Below are 19,647 nucleotides of genomic sequence, written 5' to 3'. Positions count from 1 at the left end.
ATAATTAGGCAAGGACGAACAATGATCTAAGGCTAAGATTAAGAAACAAAGATTGACTTCGGCTAAGTATAAATGGCGGGTTAAGCAAATATTTCGGGATAACAAAACTAACTTTTGTAATAAACTAACTTAGCTGTTTGTACCCTCAAAAATAAAACTTTGCCTAAAATGACTTATTTTCTCGCCATCTTTGCTTCGTCGAAGTCAAAAGTTCAGGCTTAAATCATTGATGACGAGTTCTAAAATCGTTAATTATCAGTGAATTCGTGGTTTTAGAGTAGGTTCATAGATCGTATAGCACAGTAAGGAAGGAAGTATCAGGAGCACACAGGAAGTATAAAAAAAAATTAGGTGGTCGGTTTGTAATGTGTAAAGCTAAGTAAATGAATCAAAACATTATTGACATTCACGTTTTTCCAACCGTTTCTAGGTTCGATACTGAAATGTGTAACAGTACCATTATAATTTTACATACCAAACCGTCCATCTTGCTTGACACGCAAACATTTTCGGGATAACAATATGTAGGTTTCTAGCAAACAGTCAAACCATACCTTATAAGCTTTCTTTATTTTCAAAAAACAGTCGTAAAATTTATAATAATCTATAAATGTTGTTATAAAAAATATCACAAGATAAGGAATTTGCTATAACATGGTTTTAGTAAAATCTAACAAGCGAAAATCGAAATATTCATCTTGTGAGAAAAAGCTTTATTATAACTTTTTGTTCTTTTTCATATAATAATTTATGCCAACATTTAGTCAATCTGTCAAGGCTTCAAAAATATTTTAATCATTTTAAACTACAAAGAAACTAATTAGTTGCCGTCCTAATGTAATAGACAGACTACAAAAGAAAAGCGATAATTTGTAAACAAGTATTTTCTGTCTTGGCGGTCTTCAATGAAAATATTTTTCCCGAGGTGGTGGCGGTGGCGCTGTAAGTAAGTATTTATTGTATTATTAACTCGCGTATTTTCCAAATTTACGTACAAAAAAAATCTGAAAATCGAAAGGTAAATCACAACGCGACCAAGCTTCGATGGACTAAAAAGTGTTTACAATCAAACACTGCCATAATGAAACCAGAAAGATAGATTTTTCTCAAGTCTTAAGATTTTCAAATATCGAGCCCTGATGACCCTGATGATTCCTTGACATTAACCCCAGTTGGTACAGTAAGCGTCCAGTTACACGACGCTTTATTAATGGCGAATCTGAATTCTATTCACTAGGCAAAAAATTTAAATTGGTCTGAATAATAACTACCACGCGTTCGCCGCATAAACCAAAATGGCCTTATTCAACTATACAATTTGTCGTACGACAAAATTACATGTCATGTTTAGTCATTATCATTGAAATTAATAAGGTGAGTTTGTAGTTTAATAACATAATTGGAACGTATCTTGTATTCGTACATTTTCATTGAAAGCAAATAGAGTCAAATTTGACACTACTTAAAAGTTATTTTACGATTTTCCGTCAATAAAATTATTAAAATGATTAAAATTGCAATAACATTCATGCCAATAATTATCAACAATACTTTAAAGATTGGAAACTCAAACTAAAATCTACAAAAAACGCTCAATAGTTAATAGTATATAGATAGCATAAAAAGATAAAAATAATTATGAAACTAAAAATATAATAAAACTTAAACAAAATTTCTGAAAAATGCATTGACTTACAAATAAATGGACGACGGGTCTAATACAAAAACCACGGAAAAAATGTCCCAAGTCAACCTATTCGAAATTTAAATTGTAATGTCATCGCAGTATCGCGCTGTCAGTCGAACAAATGAAGACTAAAGCGGAGTTTGGCGCTCTGTATACGATTTTAGCGCCTTACAAGTGCGGACACTTTTTAGCGCGGACCCGACGTCCATATAATTGTAAGTCAATGGAAAAATGTAACAAAATCTCAAAAAAAGTTAGTCACGGAGTAACTTTTTTTGCATTGTTATATTTTAAATTTTTATTGAATTGATATTCAATTATTTTTTGTGAAATTACTCCACTAGTTTGTTATAATCATACATTTAGTTTATAATTATTAATACAAAGATCGAACACTCAGAAAAAAATCTTTGGAAGATTTTTTGGAATTGGTTTGTTTTTACAGATTTGCATGGCAAATGGCATGTCATGATCACGATTTTGGTATGAAAGAAAATGTGAACGGATTTCGAATGGGGAACGTAAACTGCATGGACAGTGAATTGTTTTTGTGAGGTCATAATACGATTTTAAGACTTTCGTGGTTATTCACTAAATGACTATCACTATCATGGTTGCACGCTCCATGGTCACGGGTTGACAGTCAAGTCAACCCGTGACCATGGAGCGTGCAACCGTTAAATATCGGGAAAATAAAAAGAAGTCATACCGTGGTAAGGAACCTGATACTAGTGATAATCATTTCGTCATAATACGAATTTGACAGGCAATCCAACTTACAGGCTTAAATAGGATTGCTCTAAGAGCTCATAGTAGGCGCCCAGGAAAGTGCGCGAAACCGGATTCATCCACTAGTTTGCCACTGTTGAGAGAGTGAGTGAAATATTTTCTTGAAATTGAAATGAGACCAGTACTGAGGCACCCTTTTTCCAACAAAAACAGAATCATCAAAATCGGTTCACAAATGTCGGAGTAATCGCGTAACAAACATACAAAAAAAATACAGGCGTAATGAGAACCTCTTTCCATTTTTAAAGTCGGTTAAAAATAGCTTAAAACAACAGCACCAGTTGTACGAAGCAATGTACGTTGATTCGGTTGTGTGTACAAGTGTACAAGTAAGAAGCGATGAAATTCAACTTTTCATATGCAGTTACACTTCAAAAACAGCCGAAAAATACACAGCACAAAAATGTAACGATCATCACGCTACGTATATGAAAGTTACTATGGATTTTTGGGGCCATATCAATTGGTTATAGCACTTGGCGTTACGTGTTACGTGCATTTGGCATTTTTTGGGAAACAACCTATCTGTGGAGTGTATATTTGACAAAATATTATGCTTATTCGACAAATACGCCATATGGCGATGCGAAATTAAAGTGATCATATGCAAACTTTTTTTGTTTGCTAAATAGTGATATTAAAACGCGTGCACCGCCGCCGTACCGATGTTTCGAGTTATTAACTTACTAGTGACGAAAATGAAATGGAACAATGGGACTGTCTTTCTATTTTAGGAACTATTATATTAAACTAATTTTATACAGGCGTCACACGGCTATGCGACACGGAGGAAAAGTATTTGGAAGAGATAATTTCGAGAAAAGAAATATGCAATCGAGTGTATGCCGCGTGATTCGTAATACATTGCAGCTTTTTCTTGGTGCGGTACACTTGTGACCCTTCTTTAGTAGGCCATGAATATTATGAAGAGCGATACTTTCGTACAATTCTTTCAGTTTCGTGACACGAACGTTCCGTCATGTTTTTGGTCAAATTTTATGGTTAGTGATGTGATGTTCACTTGATACAATACAGTTCTCGATTCTGATCGATCGATTTAGGAAACAAAGGTATGATAATTCTTACGGTGTAAGAAAATGTTATAAAAATATTTTCTAAGGTCTAACTATAAAAACAAAACTTTACTTTGTTGTTTCTTTTTTGTTCTCCAGAGCGACTACTTTTCAAAACACGTATTAATATAGGACTTTATTGTCTTATTTTGGTATTATTTAATTTATTAATATTTCACGGCTTCTCTATCAATAAATACTTCAAAAAAACATTATTCTAAATACGTGCTGCGTCCGCGTCTTCGATTTAATCAATAACATGGCATTGTGGCTTGAACAAGCACATGTCAAATATTGGGCAGAGTGAAAACAGAGAACGTACATATATTCTGCCACAAAGTGGATAATACTCCTGTGCATGTGCACCCAGTGCTGCCCTCTAATGGACGTAAGAAGTTTCATACTGGGTAGGCACAGGCCGCACCCAGAGGTCCCAAATGAAGCCACCCTAATAATAATACTGTCGATATCCGTACCACTAAAAATATCGGCATTATCATTTGACGGATAGCTTTGATTATTTACTAATAAGTACCCATTTAAGAAATTACTTACTTGCACAGATTTATTATAAGTACAAGATAGAAAACGATAATTTAAACATGTTGATAAATTAATGACAAATACCGTAAATACAACAAAACATAAATTGACAGTTTCAAGTTTGTTTCATTTTTGAATAAATTGTATAATTGAACCGTGTTCCTTTAAGATACTGTGTTACTTAAAAGGATATGAATCCTTACTATTGACTCTTTTGACCATAAAAATACGGGATGTTTTGGATGATTGTTGAAGCAAATACCCTATCTACAATATTTAAAGTACTTTCCCTCCATGTCTCACAGCCGTCGGAAGCCTTGTTTATGAAATATCTTCTAAGGCACAATAGTCACATGTATTTAAATAATAAAATCTTACTGTAAACTTTCTGCATATAGTAAATACATCGCGTATTTGTCACCATGTGTGGGGTGATATTTTAAAATTGGTTTTAATCGATTTTCGCTTGTCTTCAGTTTCAGTCGGCTTTTTTATAAAAATACTGATTCTTTATCTCCTTAGCTTCTGGTAGGTCTAGTTTCTGATCGGCGTTCTGAATGTCTTCATTGATTTGAGCGATCAAGCTACCCTGTGAATCGAAGTTTAACTCGTCCCTTAAATAGCCGACGAGGACGATTTTCAAATTCGACCCGTAGAAATCTGAGTCGAATTCATGCATCAAGTGCGTCTCCTGTAATAAAATATTAATAATATAATGAAAATATTAAGAATAAACTACTAAAGAATTTGTTTTTTGCAACTTCAAGATGGCGAAATAAATCTTCAGGTCAATGTGCTTTTGCAAAACTTTTGTTAACAACAAGTTGCTAACTAAATTCGATTTATGTTTGTACGAAATCCATTAAATATTTTGAAGGTTCGATATCTGTCTAAATTATATTAGGTTATCACTAAGTTTTAATGGTACACGGTTTGTGGTTGTAAATAAAGACTAACTAATAAACGCCATAAGTAGTGACACGTAAATATGCGTATTTCATTACACATAATACTGTAATATTCTTTTTGTTCCTCTAAAAAAAGCCTCATATTTTCACTTTAGGATTTCTTTACATTGGACAATATAAGACAATTGAAGTACCGTTCATTTATATATACAATTGTACCTAGCTACATGTTTTATTAATCACGGATAATGATCCGCGACTGTAATTAACACGCACGCCGATTGTTTCTTTTGTTAAAAATATTCGTATTAATATCAGTTAAAATTGGAAGAAATGCATAAAAATTTGTCATTCAATTAGTCTTTTTTTTAATTTATTTAATAATTACAAAAACACTAACTCGGTCAGATTTGTATGAGTGTTGCAACTCCTCTAACATAATATATAAAATAACAATTTTATTAAATATAAACAATGTACGAAAAAGAATAAAATATAATAAAGGTATAACACAGTTAATATTAACAAAAAGTTATGCAAGCCACCGATTTACCGCCACAGCAGAGCGCGCGCTGTTGCAAGGAAACTTATTGCAAGAAAAATTGGTCGTACGAGCACCGTAAAAATTACGAGCTACTACGGTAACGGAAGTCTCTTGGGTGACCTGACGTGTGACTATGCCAAAGTTCTTTAATTTTTTTTGCTTTTGAAGTTATTTTTCTGTCAACAAAACTAGATTTAATCGTTTTTGCATTGGTAGTACTTCACAGTAATTAAATTGCCTTTCATCGTCATTTCTAAATTTTTCTTTAATTTTGAACGGTACCAGTTGCTTTAAAATTTTGAGTTGAAAACTATAAATCCGGTCAATATACGATTTAAAAGTACGCCCATAGCTGCTTAGTTCGTGGGCTGATAAGAGCTATGAGCCCCTATTACAGTTGGATATCGGGCTTTTGAAATAAGTCTCTACTATAGCATCTTCAGTAAAGTTTAAAGCTATTGTTGTTTATCTCCAGGACTTACAGGAATTTTATACGGCATTTTGCTTTGGGGTAATGCCGCCGATTTTTTTTTCTTTTTATTGAGGAATTAATAGAATCTTTGTCTTGCAGAAATGCACGGTTAAGATAATTTACAATTTAGGCCCCAGAGTTAACATTCTTACACTAGCGTCATATTATATTTACGAAAACATAATTTATGTTAAGAAAAATAAATAATTTATTTATGAAAAATAGTGACATACATAACATTAATATGAGAAATAAAAAAAAACTAGGTATTCCTGATAGTCGTTTTTACAATGTCATAAATTCATTTAGGGGGCAATGTATCTATGCTTCGACAATAGGAAAGATTCTGGTTGATATTCAGAATTTGCCATTGACGAGGTTTTAAACTAAGAGAAACAAAAACTTTATACTAAAGGTTAGTATAGAGCTTTGGCGTACTTAGATGATAATTCCGTGGTAGTTACCCGTTTAGCTCTTACAGATTAGTCTCGATCTATGTTGTATGAAATAGATATTGCAAATGATTAATGTGTAAAATTGTATATTTACAAAGAGCAACCCCAGAGTTTCTTGCTTATTCTTCTCAGGGGACTCTGCCTTACGAATGAGCCGTAGAGTGTAATCAATATGACGATTTCAAGAGTAATTTGCTTACCTATGAAATAAAGATTATTTGACTTTGAATTATACATACGTCGAAAAGGCATTTTCGTTAAGTTTATGACTACCTTAACCTCCTAATGTAGAATCGATAAACAAATGAGTGTTGTCTGGAAGAATTAAGGTTTTCTAGTTTGATTAATCCACAAGACAATTACACGGAGTTACGTTAACTGTGACTTCAAACCAATGGCAATGAAGAAATTGATGAAGAGTCCACCCTGCAGGGTGTTAACCCGCCCGGAATAAGTCTAGGAAAGAATTGGAAATCTATAAAACATACTTACAACAGACATTTCTTTGTTCTGGTAAAAAGGGCACCAGCCTACATTGGCGACCATCTTGTACACGGCCCCTGAGTCTACCTGTGCCCAACCGTAGTACACCCCAGGAATCACATTTTTTGGCATTCGCTTCACTACCTCCAGAGAGTAGTTAGCTGGAAACAGAATTTAATACGTCTAAGTTGCAAGCGGGGAATTCCTTTTATTAAAACATTCAAAATGGCAATGTTTGCGCTCTATGAACGTTGCTCATGAAGTCGTAACACAACCTAAGGCGATGCTACAATCCCTAAATTACGTGACGAGATGCTATTTTGCCGCGGAAACATTACCAGCAGTAGCATGGTTACGTTGGCCATTCTTTCGGGGACATTGACAGGTCAATGGTCTGGAATGATGATTTTCAATCGTGTTTTCTAAATTCTACCAATTTTTGAGTTAAATATTACGTAAGTTTTCGCAATACATCGGGCGAAGAGGCATTTTGATGTTACAAATTTGCATCGTTTCGGATGAATGGGTACCTTAAGAACCAAATCAAAAAATATATTCTAATCAAGGTCAAAGTGTAAAGCCTATGTGCTATTGACTGTATAAAGAAAAGTTGTAACTCTCAGGTCACGATTTGATTATGGTTTAAAGCACTCGAAATCATACTCAAGTCACTGCCATTACGGTCGTATTTCCAGTGCTTGAAATCATACTCAGATCCTGACTTGAGCAGACTTGAGTATGATTTCAAGCACTGGAAATACGACCTTAATGGCAGGGACTTGAGTATGATTTCGAGTGCTTTAAACCATACTCAAGTCATGACTTGAGCATTGAGTAGAGTTCTAGAATACGACTCCAAGGGTCGTATTCCAGAACACTACTCAATACTCAAGTCAGGACTTGAGTATTGCAGTGAGCACTGAAAATCACACTCAAGTCTTTGCCATTAAGGTCGTATTTCCAGTGCTTGAAATCATACTCAAGTCTGCTTAAGTCAGGATCTGAGTATGATTTCAAGCACTGGAAATACGACCGTAATGGCAGTGACTTGAGTATGATTTCGAGTGCTTTAAACCATACTCAAATCCTGACTTGAGCATTGAGTAGAGTTCTAGAATACGACCCTTAATATAGTAATGATAAGATGACCTTGCCGTATTGATACAAACGACAATAGTACACATCAATGTTTAGGCACTCATTTAATTCTATTCAGATGTTCCAGACTGTCAATTGATAATTATAACTCTCTTAATCTCCTTACACAATTGAATAAAGTTCAAGAAAAGAGGAGGTTATTGTATTTCATTGGCGCTGTTTTCCTAGAATACAGGTCATGTAGAACTAAGATAACGTGTAAAAATAGCTGTCTAATCCGTACTATTGCATTATGTTTCTCTTAATTAAATATAGTGTTGGTAATTCCATGGAAATTTTCAGTAGATGAATTTTTCAAAATAACGGAGAAAAAAATCTGAAAAATCATTTATTTGTAGGTCAATGCGAAGATTAAATTTTTACGAATTAAAAATTTTTCCATGACTCAACACTAATTTAGTACTTTTTTGGGCTGTGTGCAAAAAGTATCTTAATCTCATACATTTTATGATTCACTTTAAATTATATCGTCTGTCCTTCAAAATTTGAGAAATATCATTAAAGTACATAGGTACTTAAGTTCCCTACGTTACCATCGGTCTATTTTCCCGATCGGTCCATTTGTACATAAAGTACCTACAGCGAGTTGAATGTGGAGTGTTTTGTTTTTTCTTGTACCATAGTGTTGTGGTATCACGGTAATGTATATTACCGTTTGCGTCTGACTACCTCAATAAATTAGTCCTGTATAAAAGGTAAATTGACTTTGTAGGGAGAGTAAATACATGTCTGATGACATCAAGCAGTTACATAAAGTATCTTACACCAAAATCTGGGACACTGCCTAGTTATGTAATATTATTTAACACCTCTAGTATCTATGCAATAATCTGTCTTATCCACCTGTTTCATGGTAATGTTTGGTGGCCAAAAATTTACTATAATTTCAAATTACATACACACATATAAAAATATTGTAATACTTACGGTGATAAAAGGAATAATTAATATTAAAATGTAGTGAGTAGACTTATTTAAATAGTAATAAATTTATAATCAACTGCCAGTTCTTAAAATGTGTCAATGTTACCTGCCACACAAAACAATAAATACAGTAGAAGTGTAAGTAAACGTAGCACATCTGCCAACTGCATGCGTAGTTACGTATACATGAGCTCAGTCGGCCATTATCGCTTTGTGTTGTATGGTTGTGTCACTTGTTTGGCGCACATTCTCTAAAATCGTAGAAAAATGCCTCATTGTCTGTTTTGGAATGAAAAAATGATAACCAAAAATATTTCCCGTGGTGGTATTTCATATCATCGGTAACACTTATTTTTATTAATTTTCCATTTTCTGTTTATAGAGTTCATTTTTTGTACTGTAACAAACGAAAGTAAAAAGATTGGGATAACCCAAAGCCATATGGTCGAGTTTTATCTTTTGGAGAACTAAGTAAACATCTCGAATTTTCTACCTTATTAGCGAACAAAAGCTTGAAAAAATGCTTCATGAGTGTTTTGTAAATTTTAAACCTAATTGACGAAAAAAAGTTCATTTCGCAATATGTGCGTTAGAGAAGACATTTATCTGTTGTCGAGCAAATAATACTTTTCTATTCGTTCAGCTGTTAGTCGTTCTTTGTAGCCCAGTAACTGGCCGCAAGATGGTAGCACGTTAAATAAAATTTCAATATAAAATTAAAACGTCTTGTAAACTTGCAATAAAGGTATTGAACTTTCAACAATATAACGCCTGGGTATAATTATATCTAGAATTTGTCTTCTCTCTTCTTCAATCTTTTAAATTAGAAACTACGACCAATCAGTCTCAAGATTTCAAAGAAGAGATTACCATTCAACTTACAACAATTTGCGTATAGTGAAAAGCACTGATTGCAAATTAAAAACAAAAATGGGTTGGCTATTTACGATTACTATTTCTTCTGCAGTTTAGGTAAATACTTCGCGTGTTCATAAGTTATGAGATGCAAGTAAAAGTTACATAAATATTTATTATTATTATTACATACTTCGTGTGTTCATAAGTTTTGAAGCGAAATAAATATACCATAACAATTTTAAGAATTATGTTACATTTTTGAAAATTTTCTGATAATGATCAGTGGCCCTGGCAACGCACTATAACGCACGCACACTGCAGTCGGACGAGAGGATCGTCGAGCTAAAAGAGGAGGTGGACAAGTTGCACTGGGATATCGTGGGGCTGTCGGAAGTCCGTAGAGAGGGGAAGACACGATAGCCCTGAAATCCGGCAACTTGTTCTACTTCAGGAAAGTGACCAGTAGTCCCACGAGTTTATCGTCCACAAATCCCTTATTGGCAACATTACATCTATCGGGAGTGTGTCGAGCAGAGTTGCGTATATTATACTCCGAGTATCCAAGCGCTACTCGCTGAAAGTCATACAGGTGTACGCATCGACCTCGACACACCCCGATGAGGAGGTAGAGGCTATTTCTGAGGACATAAATCAAGCCATGCATACCTCGCAAACACACTTCAATGTTGTCATGGGGGACTTCAACGCTAAACTGGGCAATCGAATGATTGATGAGCCGAGCTTGGGGAAATTATGGGCAGCGTAATTCCAGGGGCCAAAGGCTGGCCGACTTCATGGAAAAGAAGGGACTCTTTATGTTGAACTCCTTCTGCCAAAAACCGCCTCAAAGGTAATGGACCTGGTTAAGTTCCGATAGTGTCACAAGGAATGAGATAGACTTCATATTGACCAACAAGAGACAGATATTCAACAATGTGTCGGTGATCAATAGGATGAAAACTGGAAGCGATCACAGGATGGTAAGAGGCTTGTTGAATATCGATGTCAAACGTGAGAGGTCACGACTTTCTCGACTGATGAAGTCTACTCTGCGACCCAGCGGTGCCCATATGACCCCGAACAGATACGGCTTGAACTTCAAAATCGTTTCGACTGCTTACAGGACTGCGTCTCTGTGGACGAGATTAGTAACAAGTTGATGGAGCCGTCCACGCGGTTGGGTCAAAATTCTTCAGCACCCGCCGCAAGGATAGACCGCAGAAACTCTCCGATCCTACTCTCAAGCTAATGGCAAATCGACGCGATATGACGCTGCAGTTCTCCGATAAGGCTAAAGCCTATATGCAGTTTAATAGACACATATGGAAGTGCATGCGACACGACATACGGGTCTTTAATACCAATTATATTAAAGATACCATAGAGCGGAACAAGGGCTCCAAAGTTTTTTTGCAAGGGACATGTTTATTGCACATAGTCAGCTTACAAAGCCAAAGACGGAGGAAGGCAGCGTTGTAACGTCCAAGCCAGAAGTACTGGGGGAAATCGAGAGGTTTTATAGTCTAAAGATTCTAGAGCCAAGCTCACCCGACATTACACTGAGGATATCCCAGACATCAGTCTGTACGAGCTTAGAATGGCTCGGAAACGGCTGAAAAACAACAAGGCACCGGGTGAAGAGGGAATTACATCCGAGCTTCTGAAAGCGGGTGAAACACCGATACTAGGAGTCCTTCAGAGGCTCTTTAATTCGGTCTTGCTCGAAGGTTCTACGCCAGAAGCGTGCAATAGAAGCGTGGTGATACACTTCTTCAACAAGGGAGATAACACCATATTGAAGAATTACAGGCTCATCTCGCTTCTAAGCCACGTTTATAAGCTATTTTCACGAGTCATCACGAACCGTCTCGCGCGCAGTTTCGATGACTTTCAGTCCCCCGAACAAGCCGGTTTCCGAGGGATTCAGTACCAGAGACCATATCCACACACTTCGGCAGGTTATACAGAAGACCAAGGAGTATAACCTGCCATTATGCTTAGCGTTTGTGGACTATGAGAAAGCCTTTGATTCGATCGAGATGTAAGTGATTTGGGAGTTCGATTTGCATTTATAAATCAGTTGCATTATTAGCACACTTGTGACAACCTCTCTTAAAATTGGTAGCAAAGAGAAACGTGTTTTTTGTGATGAAATATTCTGTGGAAGGTATGTACACTAATATCACGTATTTTTTTCAAAAAATTCATGTATATTTTTGGTGCAATATGAGTTTGAATATCTTTAAAAAAATCCTGCATATTTCTCCTTAATTGTTAACTTTAAAGGACTGCAACTTTTTTATTTAAATATATAAATCTAGATACTTCTGTATATTATATTTACAACTTTCAGGCATAGATTCATATATATTTCAGAGCCCGAAAAGCCCCGTAAGTAAATTATTCTCCTTTTTTCAGAACGTGTCATTACTGTGACGAAATTGGAGTTTTTCGAAGAATGGTTGAGACATTAGAAAAATGCAAGAAACAGTCTCATTTTTATTATATATGTGAGAAACATAATATTACTAATGCTTCTGACGAATCACTGAAAAACCTGAAGATGAAAATCGCAAGTCTTTCCGCGATACTAAATGAAAAGTGGACTTCATCTAAATCTAATAAAGAAGTGTTTTTAACCAAACATAAAAATTGGTTCGAGGCTTCGAGAATAGCAATAAATGTATGTACACACCAGCCGCAGCCTTCAACATCATCAGGACTTGGGTCTGTAAGCAGACCCAAAAAATCCTTTGACGACTCATCGCTGAAAACGAAGAGACGTAGAGTAGAAGATCTTTTAGAAATTCGGAGTGCAAGTGAGCTTACTATAGCCGCGGAATTAACTACTAGGAAGGAAGGTCGGATCGGAAGGAATTTTTTCTGAGTGTTCGATCTTTGTATTAATGATTACAACAAACTAGTGGAATAATTTCACACAAAGTAATTGAATATCAATTCAATAAAAATTTAAAATAATGACGAAGATTTCAACCATTTGTTGTTCCATACTGAAATTCGTTGGCTGTGAAGAGTTGCAATTGCTTGTCTGACTCGATTTTACAACCTGTTTGACTCTGTGATAGAGTTCTTGGAAACTAAAGATACAGAATTGCGCAACAAGCTCATTACATTAAAGAATGATATAGCTTACATGACAGACCTGTATAAATTGTTCAACGGCATGAATGCTCCAACTGCAAGACGAAGAACTAAATTTAATTAAAACAAAAAATGTCGTTGCTGCTTTCGCAGCCAAACTGCTCCAACACAAACAGAATATGGGCAGACGTGAATTTCACAATTTTCCGAATTTATCAGTATCGTGCTGTAACGACGACTTGTTTGCCTACTGCCAACATTTAGAAAACCTCCACATTGACGTCACCGAACGATACCAGGACATTTTGAACTTGGAAATACCTGACTGTGTGTTGGATCCGTTTTCAAATGTCAACACAGCAATATCACCTCAGCTGGAAGAACTTATAGAATTGACAACGAACGAGGAAATAAAAATCAAGTTCAAAAATGGCTACCAAGAATTTTGGCTATAAAATCCGATCCCGCAATTGTACCCTGGATTGTGGTCAATCGTTCAACGATTCTTGATAGCATTCCCATCGTCATATTTGTGTGAACGTGGTTTTAGTGCTGTGACTACGCTGCTTACTAAAAAAAGAAATCGTTTTCATGTTACCGAACGTGGTGACTTGCGGCTGTTCTTGGGTAAATTGGAACCTGATATCAACAAACTTATTAAACAGCATCAGATTCATCCTTCACATTAATTTTTATATTAGAATCGATTATGTTTGTTTTATTATGAATAAAAGATACTCTGTCTGAATACTATAAAGTTGCGTTTCAATAATCATTCTCATTGGCAGGTGTAGCCCGTAAGAGTTAACTTGAGACCTGAGCGCCGTTGTGTACTACCTACTGCGCTCAGGTCTCAAGTTAACTCTTGCGGGTTATAGTAAAAGTCTCGTTTAGAATGAATGCTTAATCTCCGCTAACATAGCTCACAATAATTAATTTAATTTGAAGTTATAGTGGTTTTTAAGTAGGTGAAAAATGGGGGCGCTAAAACATAATTTATTCTCAAAGTGGGCAGTAGACAAAATAAGCTTGGGAACCCCTGCCCTAAGTAAATCAGCACTGTAGACGATGAACAGTATTGGTCCCAATAAAGATCCTTGCGGGACCCCCCGATTAGCCGGAAGAAAGTCGGAAACAACACAGGCTCCGTCCGGCCTGGACAATCTGACCGCCTGCGAGCGAAAATGAGTTGAGTATACGTCGTGATTCACCGTAGCCTATTCTTTCATACCAGAAAGACTCGTGTCGATATCTGTAATATTGGCGAAGTTATAAAAATGTAGCATTTTGAAAAATACGCAATTTTCCCAGAAATATTTTTAATGAACGATCCAGGTGTCCTGGACTCTCATTCAACAACACATGACATGATCCACTTGAGTATGAATCGTTCTTAAAAAATACTTAACTATGAAATATGTCGACCACTAAGATTCAAATAAACTTGAATAATTTTGTTTTTATTGTTTCTTTTTTAAAAAAATGCACCAAAGTAGCTTGTATAGTGTTGGCTTTTTAAAGTCTTGAAACAATGGGATCCAAAGTAACTTGGATCGTTTTGATTATTTTTTTTGACTACCACTGTCAACCGTGACCATGGGACCTGTAAAGGGCCCGAAACGTCGGTTTGTTTGAAAAAACAAATATACGCGATTTAAATCCGGAAAAATAGTTTCATTTTGCTATGTGTAACAATCGCAAAAACCTAAGAACTCGAAATTTACTTTCTCTTATTTTTGAACACTTTTCGATTAATTATATTCTTTTTCTATGTGTACAGTTCCCAAGAACCTATCTGATTTCATTCGCATTACTTTTAATGGGTTTGCTTTCTTACATGTCTCTAAAATATCCATATATTCTTCGATTGTGTAAAGACGTTCCCGTGTTTCAAGGCATTTTAATTTTTTTTTAAATCTGTACCATTGGGCAAAAATTTATTCCCAGGTTCCAAATAGCGACAGCGAATCTTTTTTTAAGGTCGGATGGGTCCTCAGAGCCACTTTTAGCATCAATACCAATTTAATATTCCTATTTTGACCTCGTGAATCACTCCATAATGTAAGGTCTTCGGTGCCCACCGCCTATTCGTTATTGATGTGCCACAATAGATATGAGCCAACTTCCTGTGTTTCTCTACCTGCCTCACCTTCTACCTTTAAATACAATAACCTGTGTAATTAGAAGTCCCGTGAATTCCACTGTTGTAGACACATTGTTTTTTATAAAATACTATATTTGTTGGTATACGATCTCGCTACAAAAGAAATGTCGGAAAATCTCTTGAGACTTTAGGGCTCGTGCAGCGTGCCGGCGATACGTCGCGACCGCGGTCGCAGCGACTCGCAAGACTTCTAACGACAAAATACAGTGCAGCGTGCGGGCGACTAGCGGCGAAATACTACCGGCAACCGACCGATAGCTTGGCGAATTTCTGAAGAATTTGATAAGCTTTTAAGCCTTTTTTTTTTTGCGTTTTTTTACAAAAAAACTTACTTATCTTAAAACCTTTAGCGGTCTACTCTTGCGTTTCGCTATCAACACAACGTTGCAAGCTTTTTTTAACAAAAAAGTCTATGCGCTTAAACGTTTTCTAAACGATTTTGTTAGCTTCAAACTATAAAGCGCATACGTGAAAAAAAAAAGAATAATTTTTAAACGTCTAAAGAAATTTGCAGTTTTTCCCACCTCTACTTAGGATAAATAAATAAATCAAGTTTTTTTAACAAAATAATTCTTCAAGCAACTAGTCGTCGATTTAGTGAGAAAAAATTAAGAAAAATAATTTTTAAATATATTTTAATGCATCCGAACATTGTCAAAAAATTGTATTTTTCGCGAAAAATCTGGGTTAAGTATGCAATTTTTATTACTGTAGAAAATGATAAAGTTATGTTGGAGTGTAGTGTTATTATAGTTCAAAACATCGGGCAATTAATCGAGATTTCTTAAAATTCTTAAAAATTCAATTATATTCATTTAATCAAAATAAAACAATTAATACCTATACACTTTTTGCACATTTTGGATCATTTTTGCAATATGAAAAATAATCACAAAAGTCAGGTCATTCCAGCGAAAATAACACTGCGATAAAAAAAAATACATTACACAATTTGGTTTTAATTGTATGACTAGAATACGCCCAATAAATCAAATCATTAGAAATAAATGAGATTTTTCCGGATATTGTACAATTATTGTATTTTTTGTCTTCATTAATGAAGACAACGCAGCCATAGTGCTGTCGTCTATAGTGAAGCATTTTGTCGTATAATGTTAGCAACAATTTTTGCGGTTATTTGTGCGTCTTTCTAAAAAAGTTGTTACTGTGTATATAAATACTAATTTCAAGTCCCACCCGTCACAAAACATATTTTTATTTTAACCACACACACACACACACTTCTAAAGGTTTTTACTTTGACTAAATGTTTGTATTTTCATGGATTCGAGTTTTTACGATGTTTACTAGGTGTAACAGGTGCTTTAATTTCGGAGTTAAACATTTGATGTGTTTAAATTGTGACGATTGGGGCACCATTTTATGACAGGTGGGACAAGTTCATTTGAATACATAGAATTGTAAAAAATACACTATTTATATGTAGATCCATCATTTGTATGCAAATTTTTTTATAATTCTCATAATTAAGACATTCTAACACATGAAAAAAGACAATTAAAAAGTGACAACATTTTTCCTGATGATTTTTAGTATCAGGAAATTCATGAAAAGGCTGTTCCCACTAGTTTTAACTATATTCAAACAAATTTCTAAAATTTGATATATTTTGATATGATACATAATCTTCAAGGAATGGCAGGATTTTACAAAATTATTAACGCATTTTACATGTGTGACTTTGATTTCATGTCATTATAGACAGTGTTTCAAGAAAAATAATAGGATTACTTAATCAGTTCTTTAATTCTGTTTGTTTTTATGTTAAAATGTCTTAATAAGACAAAACTTACAAAATATTTGCTTACAAACAATGGATCTAATATTAAACAATGTAATTTTATTAATTCTGTGTATTCAACTGTAACTCGTCCCACTCATCACAAAATTATGTCACAACTTAACATATTAATTTCCTTAAAATTTATCAAAGTTATTAAGTGTACATACAAATTGGAACTTTAACATTCAAGTTATCACATATGAAAAACTTGCTGAACAAAATATTAATAGTTTGTCTTTCTCTTGACCATGAAGCTATCAACTCAAACAGGCAGGCGTTGTGAGTGTCCCGCCCGTCACACTTAGAAAATTAATAGTTTTGAGTACAAATAATGTCATAAATTTAAGTAAATAAATAGTCGCAATTGAATTGTACATCTGGCTTCATGATATTTTCCTTTTAAGTCTAATTAACTAATGGTTAGGGAGATATTACTTAAAGTTCAAGAAAAAAGGAATGTAAGGGTCATATTCCAGAACTCTACTCAATGCTCAAGCCAGGATCGGAGTATGATTTCAAGCACTGGAAATACAACCCTAATGGCAAGGACTTGAGTATGTTTTCGAGTGCTTTAAACCATACTCAAATCCTGACTTGAGTATTGAGTAGAGTTCTAGAATACGACCCTAAGGGTCATATTTCAGAACTGTACTTGAGTATTGAGTAGAGTTCTGGAATACGACCCTAAATGTCCCACCCATCACTTTGGAATGGCCTAAAAGTTCTTTTGCTATACAAAATTAAAATGATTCAAATCCTATTTTTTTTTAAATACTACCTTAATCATTAATATACGAAATGCTTGGTAATTGATGTGAAACTACATAGTAAAAACTTTAAATTGACAAAAAGAAAATTAAGATCAGTTGAGAATTCTAGCAGTAGTTAACATTTTAAACTTTCGAAAACTTGAACTTCCATTTTCTCGAAACTTACCAATTGTGACTTGGATCTTTTTATTATAACTACATCCAACTGTATGTAGCTTGCTACTCTATCAATAATAAAAAAACGTTCCAATTCAAAAATTTTTATCATCAAAGATTTCATGTATCCAAACAAGTCCTTAAAATTAAGAAAAAGTTTATATTGCTATTCCAATAAATACAATTCTTAATAAAAAAAATAACTTAGACTTATTTCACAAGAACCTAGTGTATATTACCATAACCTACTCAATTAATTAAAATAAATTTACGAATATTCTTTGCATAAAATTTATAGGAAATATCCAGATAAATTGAAAAGTTGAAAAGGTAACAATTGAAAAAAACATTAATAAATGTAATAATAATAATGGACTTTATAATAATAGAATTACCTGTAGGGCACCCCAGTTCTTTGGATCCTCGGCCGAAACCTTTAACGACCTCGCCTTCGATATATAGCGGCAGCGACGGTAACATTCTGACTTTAGACCTGGTCCACAGTAACAGTGAAGGATAGCCTCAGGTAACCACCTACAAACGTAGGACCAAACAGGATAAAAATAAAAGTAACACGTTTACGTTATGACTTCGTATCAATTAACGACTGATTGGTAGGAGAATATCGCACTACGTATACCAATTTGTTATCTCACACTTTATTTATTTATTACCACCACGATATACTTCTTTTTCTCTCATTTCTCTTGGCTCTTCGCGGTAAGCGTTTTAGCCACAATATACATAAATACCAAGCAATACAATAGATTTTTTTTCTTATTCCTTAGCACTATGGCGTCCAGCCTTTGGCCATTATGCAATTTCACTGGGTTGCCAATTTTACATTAATAAATTAATGGCGGCCACTAGGCTTGTGTCAGTTTTTGTGAGAATATTAAAAACAATATATGGCGATCGTGTCAGTGAAAGTTACAAAATCCTATTTAAATTCCAATCATTTGTGGTTCTACATTACTATGAATTAGGCTTGAGTAGTTCATGAATGTTTAGATTGAATTCCTGACACTGACCGAACCGAAACCAACTAGTTCCTTGTGTTGTGCACGATCTGGTTCACCTCTTTCTTGGTCCATCTTTTTTACTCAATGAGAAATGTGACGTGTTTGCGGAGTCACAGAAGCAAAGCGATCTTATGAATTAAAAAGACAGGTGAATTAATATTATAAAATAGTTCACTTATCTTTTTATTTCTTTCGTTCTTTCAGTTCACAGATGCAAGGGGAGACGGTGGGAACGAGACAATGGACTATCATAGTTTTTAGTACAAGTTCGAATGAGATGCACGATTGAACCTTACCAGTCGTTTAAAACCACAGAAATCTAAATAAATTTAATATTGAATTTCAGTAAGAGTCAAATATAAACTTATAATAATAATAACAATAACGCACACACTCAACTTAGCCCCGCACTAGGGAAACACTGTGTCGCGGGTGCCATGGACACACACATAGATAACCACAAATTACATCCAAACTCCCGAGAGAAATAAATGTAGGCCATACAAATATTTCTACCGGCCCGGAAATCGAACCTGGGACTAGACATGGGGAATAGCGTTACATTTCTATCGCCGTGACAGTCGTTCCGGTTTCAAAAAAATCACAGTGATAAATCATCGTGATTTTGTCACGACTGTTACTTCCGTTACCTTGGCTTGCACGCTGCGACTACATTCATAATTCTGCATTACGCGGTGCACGGCAAGGTGGACTGCAATGCAGGATAATGAAAGC

At 34.9% G+C, this 19,647-nt stretch overlaps 1 protein-coding gene across 2 annotated transcripts; it reads right to left on the bottom strand.

The window, feature by feature from the left end:
- Positions 1-588: 588 nt before the first annotated feature.
- On the bottom strand, positions 589-18,503 carry LOC113239367 (putative riboflavin kinase). 2 transcript variants are annotated; one of them, XR_003311184.1, is made up of 4 exons: positions 18,286-18,503; positions 6,964-7,115; positions 4,471-4,783; positions 589-940 (listed from the first exon to the last, which is right to left on the bottom strand). XR_003311184.1 is itself a non-coding variant. In XM_026476347.1 (3 exons), exons 1-3 carry the CDS (start codon positions 18,368-18,370, stop codon positions 4,571-4,573), a joined length of 450 nt encoding a protein of 149 aa, XP_026332132.1. In that variant the 5' UTR covers positions 18,371-18,503; the 3' UTR covers positions 4,179-4,570. The 2 variants fall into 2 exon arrangements, 1 of the variants encoding a protein (XP_026332132.1); XM_026476347.1 differs by lacking the exon at positions 589-940 and having other exon boundaries at positions 4,179-4,783.
- Between the last annotated feature and the right edge of the window lie 1,144 nt (positions 18,504-19,647).

This window comes from Hyposmocoma kahamanoa, unplaced genomic scaffold, assembly GCF_003589595.1.
Source record: "Hyposmocoma kahamanoa isolate Upper Pololo Valley unplaced genomic scaffold, ASM358959v1 99879, whole genome shotgun sequence".
Taxonomy (NCBI): domain Eukaryota; kingdom Metazoa; phylum Arthropoda; class Insecta; order Lepidoptera; family Cosmopterigidae; genus Hyposmocoma; species Hyposmocoma kahamanoa.
The sequence above is the reverse complement of the archived record's forward strand: the minus strand, read 5'-3'. Positions and strand labels throughout refer to the sequence as shown.